Source organism: Eleginops maclovinus, chromosome 4 (assembly GCF_036324505.1).
Source record: "Eleginops maclovinus isolate JMC-PN-2008 ecotype Puerto Natales chromosome 4, JC_Emac_rtc_rv5, whole genome shotgun sequence".
Taxonomy (NCBI): domain Eukaryota; kingdom Metazoa; phylum Chordata; class Actinopteri; order Perciformes; family Eleginopidae; genus Eleginops; species Eleginops maclovinus.
In genome coordinates this window covers 593,858-609,245 of record NC_086352.1, presented here as the reverse complement: position 1 = coordinate 609,245, position 15,388 = coordinate 593,858, and the positions used below count along the sequence as shown (strand labels likewise).

Here is a 15,388-nt window from a genome sequence, read left to right as displayed (position 1 = left end):
GTCTCTCGGATCGGGTGTGGGGGGGTGGGGGGTCCTCTCAGCTGGCCTGAAACAAAGAGCTTTAAAAACGCTTTCCAGGAGAGGAGTGGGAGGGGCTGCATGCTCCACTCACTCCGTCTAAATTCATGCTGCTGTATTTTTTTGATCGGGGGAGTTCAGTAGGCTGTAAGGTCAGGGGGTGAATCACTCTGCCCTCCCCCTCTCTCAAGAGTCCTGCTGCCCTCCCAACTCACCACTCAATAAAGAGGGATGGCTGCCGGGGAGTGTTTTAATAAGTGTGTGAGAGACAGAGACAAATACACACCTCGGGCGAGTAGATATCTTATCACACACACACACACACACACACACACACACACACACACACACACACACACACACACACACACACACACACACACACACACACACACACACACACACACACACACACACACACACACACACACACACACACACACACACACACACACACACACACACACACACACCCTGAGGTCTAATAAAGTAAACCAGTAGCTCTGCTGGTTTCACTCCTTCATGCTGAAGAGGGACACAGAGCTCCTCCATCAGCAGGCAGGGGGGGGGGGTTTCACCTCTCAGGTGTGAGCATGACATCATCTGATCACAGACAGCGGCTCTATAATTAACTGCTGTAGCGGCAGGTTGTCTGGACATGCACAGATATGCTCTGATAATGACAGGATAGAGACAGTGTGTGTGTGTGTGTGTGTGTGTGTGTGTGTGTGTGTGTGTGTGTGTGTGTATAAATCATGTCTCTGTTGCTGGATGTTTCCACCCTGCATCACATGACTAACATGCAGCGTATTGAGCCTTCGACTGCAGCCTCACTTAGTGCAGTCCCAGTAATGGAGGGGGGGGGGGGGGGGGTCTGTACTGGGCGCTGTAGATCGGAGGGGTCAAACATACAGGACGACTTTGCAAAATGTGATGGAGGAGACATGAACTGTTCAACACCTGTATGTATTTTGCACATCTATAATTACAGGTTACTATGCTGTGATCTCACTGCCCCCACCCCCGCCCACTAGAGACCACATTTCGCTGTACATGACCCCTGACCTCACATGAGTGGGAAAACCTATAGATGACGCTCAGTGAAGAGGAGACGTTAGAGCGAGGGTGAAGCTGTAGCGCTGCAGGCTCTGCTCACATGTTACGTAACAGAGTGTGTGTGAGTGTGTGTGTGTGAGAGCTTGTTCAAACTGAGTGCACATGACAGCTACAAATGCACAACAAGCCTTTAACACAAAAATAATGAGTCATTTGATTTCTACATGTCTCCTTGTCAGGATGCATGGAGAGGTCATCAGACACAGGGATTCACGCTAGCATCCCGCTGATGATAACGCTAGCATCCCGCTGATGATAACGCTAGCATCCCACTGATGCTTACGCTAGCATCCCGCTGATGATAACGCTAGCATCCCGCTGATGATAACGCTAGCATCTCGCTGATGATAATGCTAGCATCCCGCTGATGATAACGCTAGCTGCTGATAGCTTCACATAGGACAGTTCAGGAGGTGTTTATAAACTCCTCTCCTCTCTTCATATATTCCTTAGCTCAGCTTCTCTGGTAGCTCCAGATCCAGACGCCCCATCACTAACGTCCTTCATCAGTTCAAATATAGAGGTAAAAAGCACCAAGATGAAAAGAGTTTGGGTAAAAATGTGGATTAAACCTGGATAAACAGTCACTTTATGACAGAGTGCTGACACTGCTCAAAGGACCTCACAGGAGAGCAGAGGAACACCGCTCTGAAGACCAGAGATCTGAAGCGCCTGTTTACAGTTTCACTGAGACTGAAGCTGTGGTGAGACCAACCAGGAACACACACACACACACACACACACACACACACACACACACACACACACACACACACACACACACACACACACACACACACACACACACACACACACACACACACACACACACACACACACACACACACACACACACACACACACACACACACACACACACACACACACACACACACACACACACACACACACACACACACACACACACACACACACACACACCAGCAGAGTCTCTGAAGGATTGTGAGACATGATGGGTCCAAACAACTCCAGGAAACATGCCAGACTCCTGCTGTACCTCTCTCTGTGTGTGTGTGTGTGTGTGTGTGTGTGTGTGTGTGTGTGTGTGTGTGTGTGTGTGTGTGTGTGTGTCCATCTGAAACAGAGAGGACTTCTCCTGATTTATCCCCCACAGATATCCCGTCTGTAATCCAACATGGAGAGCATTCCCCCCTGACCTGCTGCCCCCCCCTCACTGCTCCATTTACACCAATTGTTATTCACATAGGCGGGGGGGTGGGTTTAATTTAGTTGTTTAGGGCTGAACTGACACATTCATATGAAAAGAGCAATTGAGAGTAATTAGGCCTTTCAATGAAGGGGGGGTTGTTAACCTGACACGCAACATGGAGAGCATCTCTTCCACAGAACAGCAACACCTGAACCTCAGCAGGAGAGGACTCTTTAAAGTAGAGACTCTACATACTGATATACACCTGAACATCAGCAGGAGAGGACTCTTTAAAGTAGAGACACTACATACTGATACACACCTGAACATCAGCAGGAGAGGACTCTTTGAAGTAGAGACACTACATACTGATATACACCTGAACATCAGCAGGAGAGGACTCTTTAAAGTAGAGACACTACATACTGATACACACCTGAACATCAGCAGGAGAGGACTCTTTAAAGTAGAGACACTACATACTGATATACACCTGAACATCAGCAGAGAGGACTCTTTAAAGTAGAGACTCTACATACTGATATACACCTGCACATCAGCAGGAGAGGACTCTTTAAAGTAGAGACTCTACATACTGATATACACCTGAACATCAGCAGGAGAGGACTCTTTAAAGTAGATACACTACATACTGATATACACCTGAACATCAGCAGGAGAGGACTCTTTAAAGTAGAGACACTACATACTGTTATACACCTGAACATCAGCAGGAGAGGACTCTTTAAAGTAGATACTCTACATACTGATATACACCTGAACATCAGCAGGAGAGGACTCTTTAAAGTAGAGACACTACATACTGATATACACCTGAACATCAGCAGGAGAGGACTCTTTAAAGTAGAGACACTACATACTGATATACACCTGAACATCAGCAGGAGAGGACTCTTTAAAGTAGAGACGCTACATACTGATACACACCTGAACATCAGCAGAGAGGACTCTTTAAAGTAGAGACACTATATACTGATATACACCTGAACATCAGCAGGAGAGGACTCTTTAAAGTAGAGACACTACATACTGATATACACCTGAACATCAGCAGGAGAGGACTCTTTAAAGTAGAGACACTACATACTGATATACACCTGAACATCAGCAGGAGAGGACTCTTTAAAGTACAGACACTACATACTGATATACACCTGAACATCAGCAGGAGAGGACTCTTTAAAGTAGAGACTCTACATACTGATATACACCTGAACATCAGCAGGAGAGGACTCTTTAAAGTAGAGACACTACATACTGATATACACCTGAACATCAGCAGGAGAGGACTCTTTAAAGTAGAGACTCTACATACTGATATACACCTGAACATCAGCAGGAGAGGACTCTTTAAAGTAGATGTTGAGATGGAGGATGAACTCATTAGGATCTGAGTCTCTAATAATTCTTGTTGTTACTGGTGTCTGCAGCTCTGCCATCAGTAACAACAAGAGGACACTGAGAGGGAGGTGTGTGTGGGGGGGGGGGGGTTGTTGTTTGGTATAAATCAGAACGGTTTCACACTGACGGAGCAGACAAGAAGTGCATGGTGGAAATGACCAGACAAAAAGGGGGGGGCTAAAGACACCATTGCCTGCCCCGCTAACAAGAGGGCAGTGTGTGTGTGTGTGTGTGTGTGTGTGTGTGTGTGTGTGTGTGTGTGTGTGTGTGTGTTCCTGCAGTTGGAGGGAAATCTCTGCAGCTCTGGTTAGTCTCAGGTGCAGATAAATACCTGCATGCACTAAACACCCCCCCCTCACCGAAACACACCCACACACACACACCCACCCACACCCACACACAAAGCAGGGTCTGGAGAGGGGGCATGCCTGGACCTGAAGCAGAGAGGCTAAATCCTCCGGGGGGTCCAGCTGCAGGACTGAGGGAGGACAGGTTCACTAAGTGCTTCCCACACACACACACACACACACACACACACACACACACACACACACACACACACACACACACACACACACACACACACACACACACACACACACACACACACACAGGGGTGTCCCAGCTAAACAAGCCGGGCTTTACCCTCATGCATCAGGAGAAGCTGATTCATGTTGACTGTATGATTCAAACTGCTCAGCATATCAGCTTCACACACCTGATGCTAACAGCTACACCTGACTCCACAGAAGGACACACACCTGATGCTAACAGCTACACCTGACTCCACAGAAGGACACACACCTGATGCTAACAGCTACACCTGACTTCACAGGAGGACACACACCTGATGCTAACAGCTACACCTGACTTCACAGGAGGACACACACCTGATGCTTACAGCTACACCTGACTCCACAGAAGGACACACACCTGATGCTAACAGCTACACCTGACTTCACAGGAGGACACACACCTGATGCTAACAGCTACACCTGACTTCACAGGAGGACACACACCCGATGCTAACAGCTACACCTGACTCCACAGGAGGACACACACCTGATGCTAACAGCTACACCTGACTTCACAGGAGGACACACACCTGATGCTAACAGCTACACCTGGCTCTACAGGAGGACACACACCTGATGCTAACAGCTACACCTGACTCCACAGGAGGACACACACCTGATGCTAACAGCTACACCTGACTCTACAGGAGGACACACACCTGATGCTAACAGCTACACCTGACTCTACAGGAGGACACACACCTGATGCTAACAGCTACACCTGACTCTACAGGAGGACACACAACTGATGCTAACAGCTACACCTGACTCTACAGGAGGACACACACCTGATGCTAACAGCTACACCTGACTCTACAGGAGGACACACACCTGATGCTAACAGCTACACCTGACTCCACAGGAGGACACACACCTCTGGTCGAGGTTTAGAGTGTGATGTAGATCAGAGGTGAGATGGAGGACGGCCCTCAGACAGACACCCCCTGATCTGTGTTCAGTTCTCTCAGACCGTTTCATCACTGAGGATCCCGAGATATGATGAAGAGTAAAATACTCTTTCTCTTTCAATAAGGTCTACCATAGTTCACATCTGTTTCAGAAACTCTTTTCTTCATGTTCCTCTCAGTGTTGTTATATTCTGTGGTCGGATCAATAAAAGCATCCTGCTCCCCCAGGACTGAAGAGCAGACTTACACAGTTACCTTTTTAATAAAGTACTGCCTGAAACACACCAAACTTAAAATGTAAAGGGGGGGGGTAGACATTTCCAAACATTGTGCAACTCTGGGAAAACTCAGCAGCTGTATTTAAATAAAGACTGGACTGAAGCTAAGACACACACACCTCTAACAGGAACACACGCTAATACAAACACACGCACAAGCGCGCACACAGACACACACACACAGAAGCCTCCCGCTGGATCTCCAAAGACTTCCTGACACTGGAACCCAGCAGCTGTGTTTAAACTACGTCACAGTTTGAGTGGAAAAACCCGAAATAAAGATCCCGCTGCGGAGCGTCCCAGTCCGGAGACCAGCAGGGAGGACACAGGGAGACAGACTTTAGAGAGAGGGGGGGGCAGAGGTTCCTCTGCCCACAAGGGGACGTAGAAAGTTGGGGTACTTACGCACAGGCTCCTGCCGGGGGTCCAGCTCGGAGACCCGGTCCTGCAGCCGCAGCACCCGGCCCTGGAGCCGGAGGATCCGCTCCGCTCCCCCTCTCAGCTCGGATTCCAGCTCGGTGAACAGGGAGCAGGAGAGCCGGGCCAGGTCCGACAGCTGGAGGAGGACCCGGGTCAGAGCCAGGTTACTGACCGACACCAGGTCCTCAGACCCCCCAGGCTCAGGGGTTTCAGATCCCCTAGGGGCCTCCAGCCGACAGAGGAGCTGCGGCTGCACGGTGCGCTTCACGAAGGGCATGCCGGTAAATCCAGAGTCCGAGGAAAGTAGTCCCTGTGCGGGTCTCAACTGCTGCTGCTCCCCATGCTCTCTGCAGATCCGGATCCTCTCTCTGCCAATCCTCAGTCATCTGAAGCCCGAAGCCCCGATCCTGTGGGAGGAGGTCCGAGACGGAGGGGGAGGAAACCCGGAGCGGAGTCTCTGCTGGATCCGGAGTGGAAGAGGTGGGGCTCCACATGATGGGAGTTCAGTTTCAGACCAGTCGCTGTGGGGGTGCACACAGAACACTGGGAGATTCAAAAAGTGAAAAATAAACTTTAGAATTATTATGATTCTGTCTGAGACTCTCCTGCCTCATCAGTGCAAAACCATGTGGGTGTCCATGACTCCTGCCTGGGGGGAGGGGGGGGGGGGGCTGCACAGGAACTGGATTCAGTTTCATAAAAGGAAAAATAATCCTAAATAAAGCACAGCTGACCTGAGAAACATTATTAAGGTATCAAAACTCCTGCAGCAGCAGCCCTCACCACACTGACCCCCAGCAGCTCTCTCCAGTGTTGCCACAGTTACCTTGAAAAAGTCATATAAATTAAAATAAGTCCAACACACTGCCCGACCAACTTCTTCACCTCCCACCCACTCACTGGTTTTGCACCGAAATATGTGGTATATGTGAGTCAGTTTTAAAGGCATTATGGGATATCAGGTCTCTGCCACATGAATGGATAAATGAATGAGACAGACAGGAAGCTGCTTTATACCCAGTGTTTAACCAGTACCTGTGTGTGTGTGTGTGTGTGTGTGTGTGTGTGTGTGTGTGTGTGTGTGTGTGTGTGTGTGTGTGTGTGTGTGTGTGTCTATAAATACCACTTAAAGAGTTTGTCTTGCGTTTCAACCTGACAGCTGAAGCTCTAGCATGTGTTTTCTGCAGGGTTTAATCACAGCCAACCAGCAGCTGCATCTTCATCATCATCATCACCATCATCATCTTTATTATAATAATTATAAATAAAGCTGCAACAACTCGTCGACAACTACATTTTGCGTCGACAACTACATTTTGTCGACGCAAAATGTAGTTGTCGACGCGTCGTATTATTTAAGCAACCTAGGCATTTAACTCATGACTCATTAGAACACACCAAATTAAATTGCGATAGAGTTGGCAACCCACCACCATCATTTAGTATGCTGCGGATTAGCATTTTACTGCTTCTGGTTCTGAAGGGGAAGCAAAAGGACCATTCATTTTCCCATTGTTTTGTTTCTAAAGTGTCTAATCCCCATTGATGCTCCACACCCATAACAGGTGGTGGCGGTAATGTTGGATGCCAACCGCCAATAAAATTAAAGAAGAAGTAGCTTCGTCTTTGCACCATCTGCGTCCTAAACCAACCACTGACTTTAACAGATGAATCATGGCAGAGGCTCCGGATCAGCGTGAGCAGACTGCAGTAAAATTGAGACCGATTTTCCAAAGTCTGGGCATTTTTAAAGAAAATAAAGCTAATAAACAAGTCAAGTGTACTGTCTGCAACGCAGGGCGGGCCTACGGCAGTACAACGGCGATGCATCAGCATTGTAGGAAATGTTCATTTATTCGAAGCCCAGGAGTCGATTCAAAGAAACGAGGTGAAGCTCCTCCTATAAGTTTAAAAGGAGTGTTTAATAAAAGGATGCAGCAGTACGTTTTACAAAAGCTTCACAGCTGTGGCTCAGTAGCCCGGTACACGCGTCCACAGGCCGCTGACTGAGTGGAGCTCAGCAGTAGTTCCTGTCTGGCGGTCCGGAACAAAAGAGAGATCGATCTCACAATACAAACATGCTTTACAGAACCACCCCTTTCCCGCCATACAATAAACAACTTCAAAATAAGACGTGCTCCGGTCTCGTGCTCTCATTGGTTGGTAGTGGGGGGCTGGATCCTGTTGGCCGCTTGTCACATGGGGTTCTCCGGACTCTTCTATAGGCTGATGTCGTCGGGGGCGGGTCCTCGTATGACGTCACCGTCACCATCTTGTTAGTGATGTCCTGGAGCTCTCACCTCCGATATTCTATTATGCAATCCTTCTGAGGTTTATCAGTTATTAAACAGGCAACTGTATCATTGCAGCATCAATGAGTGAGAGGTAGAGGCGGTGTGTTTACTCTGTAACTCCACGCGTCCTTCTCCCTCTACTCATATATACAATACAATATTAGCTATATGCTATCTGAGGCTAAAGACAACATCCGGTAATACTACCGGAATGGGACAAATATGATCCGTCCAGAAACAGTGAATTATCTTTTAATGTTCCGTTTCAATATATTGATTATTTCTAACAGCATCTTAAACGCAAACACCCAGGACGTCTAGCGCCCGAAGTTCCGGATGGGTAAATTAGCCGGTTTTTGTTGACCTTTCAGAAAACGCGTCCTCTAATCCAGAGTGACATTAGTTACTTTTAGGCCCTGTCATGAAAGATAGTGTTAACCCAAATGCATAAGAACCATACCTGTCAAGTATCCCGTTTTGGCCGGGAAAGTCCCGTATTTTACTATTATTTCCCACCCTCCTCTCGTATTAGTATTTTCCCGTAAATCACCCATATTTTGCGTTTTTTAAAATAATAATACCCCGGGCCTGGGCGAAGTAAAAAACAAAAAAACATTCCCAATCTGAGCTCTGTCACTAACCTCGCGATAACTGCCACCTGCAGTAGCCTTCTACAGGTACTGCAGGTGGCAGTTGTCGCGAGGTTAGTGTGTGTCGTCAGACGATGAACTGACAACGCGCGAATAATACAGAAACAAACGGATGGATGAGGAACGCCACAACAGAGAAGGCACTCCGCTTGCCAAAAAACAAAAACCCTCGTGTAAATACCGGGATCGATGGGACAGCGAATTTTCTTTTCTGAAGAGGAGCAGGGTGAGCGACAGTCACGCGTTTTAGTATTTCACACGGGGGAAGGAATGATGTTAGTGAGCACGAGAAATCCGCCAAGCACAAGCGCGGGCTGGAGGCTCAAAAAATGCGCAGGCGATGTCAGCATTCGCTGACCAGGTTACAAATGCTGAGGTAAAATGGCAATGCTGTGTGCCAAAAACAGCATCCCTTTCTCCTTCCACGACGACTTCAACAAGTGCGTAGCTGACATGTTCCCGGACTCTGCTATTGCACGAAAATACTCTACGGGAAAAACTAAAGCTACTCAACTCATTAAAGGTAAGTTAGCTAGCCAGATATAGCTACCTATCTCACTGTTGGGCTACTGTACATTTGCTAAAACGGTATAAAATGGATTTGAAGTGTGTTTGAATATTCTAACACTTGAGCATTAAGTATGACTATTGTGTAGGCCTATTTGATAATGTGCCCATGCCATGGCATGCAAGTTGTAGGCTACTAGCTAATTACTGGACACTCAACAGGTGCCATAGCAGCAGAACTAGAGGACGACTTGGCCAAAACATGCCGATCTCAGCCCTTTTCACTGATGTGCGACGAATCAAACAACAGAAAAACAGACAAAGAATTCGTCATCCTGACTAGACTCTACGATGAGGCCACTCTGCAGGTCGCTACAAGATTCCTGGAGATGCCTATATGCAATGTAGGAAATGCAGAAAATCTGTATGAAAAGCTGAGTGAAGCCTTTAGGTAAGGGGTACTGCACTGTGTTGTTGACATGTTTAGTAGTTTGCATTTAATTACAACCTTACATTTTGTCTGAGACGTTTTGTGCCATTTTTTCCTGTTTCCAATAGAAAAAGGGGCATCCCATTGGATAACCTTATTGCATTTAACTCTGACAATGCGAGTGTTATGAAAGGCCGACATAACTCGGTCATCAGCAGACTGAAGACCAGCCAGCCCCACATCCAGGACCTTGGCTGCATCTGCCACCTGGTGCAGCTGGCCACTGGCTGTGGCATCAGAGCAGCCCAGGTACCGTTGGAAGACTGATGAATCATGGCAGAGGCTCCGGATCAGCGTGAGCAGACTGCAGTAAAATTGAGACCGATTTTCCAAAGTCTGGGCATTTTTAAAGAAAATAAAGCTAATAAACAAGTCAAGTGTACTGTCTGCAACGCAGGGCGGGCCTACGGCAGTACAACGGCGATGCATCAGCATTGTAGGAAATGTTCATTTATTCGAAGCCCAGGAGTCGATTCAAAGAAACGAGGTGAAGCTCCTCCTATAAGTTTAAAAGGAGTGTTTAATAAAAGGATGCAGCAGTACGTTTTACAAAAGCTTCACAGCTGTGGCTCAGTAGCCCGGTACACGCGTCCACAGGCCGCTGACTGAGTGGAGCTCAGCAGTAGTTACTGTCTGGCGGTCCGGAACAAAAGAGAGATCGATCTCACAATACAAACATGCTTTACAGAACCACCCCTTTCCCGCCATACAATAAACAACTTCAAAATAAGACGTGCTCCGGTCTCGTGCTCTCATTGGTTGGTAGTGGGGGGCTGGATCCTGTTGGCCGCTTGTCACATGGGGTTCTCCGGACTCTTCTATAGGCTGATGTCGTCGGGGGCGGGTCCTCGTATGACGTCACCGTCACCATCTTGTTAGTGATGTCCTGGAGCTCTCACCTCCGATATTCTATTATGCAATCCTTCTGAGGTTTATCAGTTATTAAACAGGCAACTGTATCATTGCAGCATCAATGAGTGAGAGGTAGAGGCGGTGTGTTTACTCTGTAACTCCACGCGTCCTTCTCCCTCTACTCATATATACAATACAATATTAGCTATATGCTATCTGAGGCTAAAGACAACATCCGGTAATACTACCGGAATGGGACAAATATGATCCGTCCAGAAACAGTGAATTATCTTTTAATGTTCCGTTTCAATATATTGATTATTTCTAACAGCATCTTAAACGCAAACACCCAGGACGTCTAGCGCCCGAAGTTCCGGATGGGTAAATTAGCCGGTTTTTGTTGACCTTTCAGAAAACGCGTCCTCTAATCCAGAGTGACATTAGTTACTTTTAGGCCCTGTCATGAAAGATAGTGTTAACCCAAATGCATAAGAACCATACCTGTCAAGTATCCCGTTTTGGCCGGGAAAGTCCCGTATTTTACTATTATTTCCCACCCTCCTCCCGTATTAGTATTTTCCCGTAAATCACCCATATTTTGCGTTTTTTAAAATAATAATACCCCGGGCCTGGGCGAAGTAAAAAACAAAAAAACATTCCCAATCTGAGCTCTGTCACTAACCTCGCGATAACTGCCACCTGCAGTAGCCTTCTACAGGTACTGCAGGTGGCAGTTGTCGCGAGGTTAGTGTGTGTCGTCAGACGATGAACTGACAACGCGCGAATAATACAGAAACAAACGGATGGATGAGGAACGCCACAACAGAGAAGGCACTCCGCTTGCCAAAAAACAAAAACCCTCGTGTAAATACCGGGATCGATGGGACAGCGAATTTTCTTTTCTGAAGAGGAGCAGGGTGAGCGACAGTCACGCGTTTTAGTATTTCACACGGGGGAAGGAATGATGTTAGTGAGCACGAGAAATCCGCCAAGCACAAGCGCGGGCTGGAGGCTCAAAAAATGCGCAGGCGATGTCAGCATTCGCTGACCAGGTTACAAATGCTGAGGTAAAATGGCAATGCTGTGTGCCAAAAACAGCATCCCTTTCTCCTTCCACGACGACTTCAACAAGTGCGTAGCTGACATGTTCCCGGACTCTGCTATTGCACGAAAATACTCTACGGGAAAAACTAAAGCTACTCAACTCATTAAAGGTAAGTTAGCTAGCCAGATATAGCTACCTATCTCACTGTTGGGCTACTGTACATTTGCTAAAACGGTATAAAATGGATTTGAAGTGTGTTTGAATATTCTAACACTTGAGCATTAAGTATGACTATTGTGTAGGCCTATTTGATAATGTGCCCATGCCATGGCATGCAAGTTGTAGGCTACTAGCTAATTACTGGACACTCAACAGGTGCCATAGCAGCAGAACTAGAGGACGACTTGGCCAAAACATGCCGATCTCAGCCCTTTTCACTGATGTGCGACGAATCAAACAACAGAAAAACAGACAAAGAATTCGTCATCCTGACTAGACTCTACGATGAGGCCACTCTGCAGGTCGCTACAAGATTCCTGGAGATGCCTATATGCAATGTAGGAAATGCAGAAAATCTGTATGAAAAGCTGAGTGAAGCCTTTAGGTAAGGGGTACTGCACTGTGTTGTTGACATGTTTAGTAGTTTGCATTTAATTACAACCTTACATTTTGTCTGAGACGTTTTGTGCCATTTTTTCCTGTTTCCAATAGAAAAAGGGGCATCCCATTGGATAACCTTATTGCATTTAACTCTGACAATGCGAGTGTTATGAAAGGCCGACATAACTCGGTCATCAGCAGACTGAAGACCAGCCAGCCCCACATCCAGGACCTTGGCTGCATCTGCCACCTGGTGCAGCTGGCCACTGGCTGTGGCATCAGAGCAGCCCAGGTACCGTTGGAAGACATCCTGGTGGGGATATACACGCACTTTGATAAAAGGTAAATGCATACATTTGGGCCTGCTATTCCTCTTGCCTAAGGTTGTGTGTGTTACAATGTGACAACATTGCATGTGGCTAACTCATGAACAAGGTAGCCTAGTAGGCCTGCAGTTCATGTTCTTTACTCACACACACTCACACATTCTCTCTCTGTCTCTCTTTCAACCACTAACAGAGTCATTTTCTGTCTCTCAGTGCAAAAAGATGTGAAGTCTACAAAGAGTTTGTAGACTTCACTGATTCAGACCACCTGAAGCTCCTCAGGTACTGCAGCACCAGATGGCTGAGTCTGTTAACCTGCATCCAGAGGGTGCTGAACCAGTGGGATGCACTACAGGTAGGATGGTAACTCCGCTCAGCAGATATCTACACAGTTTATTATGCTATATTTCCATTTTAACCATGTATTGCCACCCTGTATCTCTATGTACTGTAGGCCTACTTTAACAGTCATGAAGAGGTGGAGAGGAGTGTTAAAGTGCATGATCTGGCAAGCCATCTGCGTGATCCAATCGTGAAGACCTACTTCCTGTTCCTGAGTGCTGCCCTTAAGCCTTTATCTGAATTTAACATTGCCTTCCAGGTGGGTGTCAATGATATTGAATGAACAAGTGAATAATAGTATATAATTAAATGTTTGTGCTTATTGTAACATTCTTATTTCACAGTTGTTTTGTTGTGACCATTGATATTATCTGCAGTCAGAGGGAGTACAAATTCACAGACTTGAAGAGGAGATGTGCAGGCTGCTAAAGAGGATCCTGGGCTACCTCATACCAGTGAGGGCAATCGTGGGTGTACCTCTCAGGGAGGTGGAGAATGGAGATGGACATCAGTTGGCTGATGAAGATCTATTTATCGGAGCAGACACAAAAGCATTCATGAGAAGTGCTGAGCTCCCTGTGTCAGCCGAGAAGAAGATCTTTAAGTGAGTATATTACCCAGTAGTTATATTATGATATCATGTTTTGACAGTATGAGAGTATAGGCTGTAGTGTGCCTAAAATATTACCACTAATGCATTTTTTTCACTCTTATGCTGTTGTAGAACTGCGAGAAGCTTCTATGAGGCGGTGGTTAAGAAGATGTTCACCTCCTTTCCCCTCGACCATCCACTCCTAAGGGACCTGAAAGTGCTGGACCCTGCAGCTCGCCTTGACATAACTCCAGGGACAGGTAGATAGATAGAAACAGTTTCAAGGGACCTGATGAAACCCATGAATAAAGCTGGGCATAAACACCTTATTTACTTTACAGTGGAAAGGCTAGGGGCCCTGTTCCCTCAGTTGAGGCTGAACGACGATACAATACGTGAAGAATTCACAGACTACCAAATCACACCTCATGAACAACTCCCCCAAGAAGCCAAAATTGATCGATTCTGGGGCCTGGTAGGGAAGGACAGGAGATTTAATGAACTATCAAGACTAATGAAGGCATTACTGTGCATACCTCATAGCAATGCAAGCTCTGAGCGAGTGTTCAGCAGGGTTAGGAAGGTTGTGACAGAAAATAGAATGTCATTAGACAACCAAACTGTTTGCGCTCTTCTTTCATGTAAGATCAACCACACTGACCCAGCTCACAAATACACTCCTTCAAAATCAGTCTTGAAGAATGCTAAGTCTGCAACAAATGCATACAATATGTCACTGAAAAAGTAAAGAAAAGCAATAAGAAATGAAAAGAATGTGTGGAATAAAGACAAAATGTAAAGACCGTGTTAAATGAACAGAAAATATGCAAGCCTTTTAATAAATGTTTTTCATATATACCCTTTTGTGTTTTCATTTAGGCAATAATGAATGTTCACATCATGTCAATGTCAACAAAGGTAGGCCCATCATTGGCTTTATGTACAGCTGCACTACTTCCTAAACTTCAGCCAGCTCCTTTGTTTCCTGTCTGCCATTATTGGACAAACTGATTAATCCAGGTGTGTCTGACCTCAGTAGTGACAACAACAATAAATCAGACGCACCTGAAATAATCAGTTTGTCCAATAATGGCAGACAGGAAACAAAGGAGCTGGCTTCAGGAAGTAGTGCAGCTGTACATAAAGCCCATTGTAGTTTATAAGTGTTTGACAAGTGGTGATTTCAGCTTAGATACCGGAGCTTGGTTGGGGTGGTAGGACTGCTCGCGGCGGGCGCCAGAAAATTTCCCTTATTTTCAAATCCAAAACTTGACAGGTATGATAAGAACATTGAATTACAGTCTAAGTGTCCCTCTTCCCTCATGGTAACGTTGTAAATTCACCTCGCCTACCTAACTTTACCTAGCTCTGCATGACTGCACGTATGCTAAATGGATAGGAAGATAGATACATACCGTAGATAATAAGTGTAAACATCACTGATCATAAATCATTTGTCAGATAAAATCAATAGAATTGATTAATTTAAGTCAACAATAACTATGCCTCATAGTTTTCTATTTTCATTTAGCCATTTTAGAAGTTCACAGCAAAGATAAACAAAGATAAGAAAAGATAAACAAAGATAAGAAAAGATAAACAAAGATAAGAAAAGATAAACAAAGATAAACAAAGATAAGAAAAGATAAACAAAGATAAACAAAGATAAACAAAGATAAACAAAGATAAGAAAAGATAAACAAAGATAAACAAAGATAAACAAAGATAAGAAAAGATAAACAAAGATAAACAAAGATAAGAAAAGATAAACAAAGATAAACA

At 45.9% G+C, this 15,388-nt stretch overlaps 1 protein-coding gene across 1 annotated transcript in view; it reads right to left on the bottom strand.

Annotated features, from left to right (window-relative positions):
- The window catches only part of LOC134863716 (actin remodeling regulator NHS-like), a 31,439-nt gene extending 25,053 nt beyond the window's left edge, over window positions 1–6,386 (bottom strand). The window contains exon 1 of the mRNA XM_063882360.1: window positions 5,894–6,386. Coding sequence (XP_063738430.1) covers window positions 5,894–6,185 — 292 coding nt within the window. The 5' untranslated portion in view covers window positions 6,186–6,386. The remainder of the gene's footprint in view (window positions 1–5,893) is intronic.
- Between the last annotated feature and the right edge of the window lie 9,002 nt (window positions 6,387–15,388).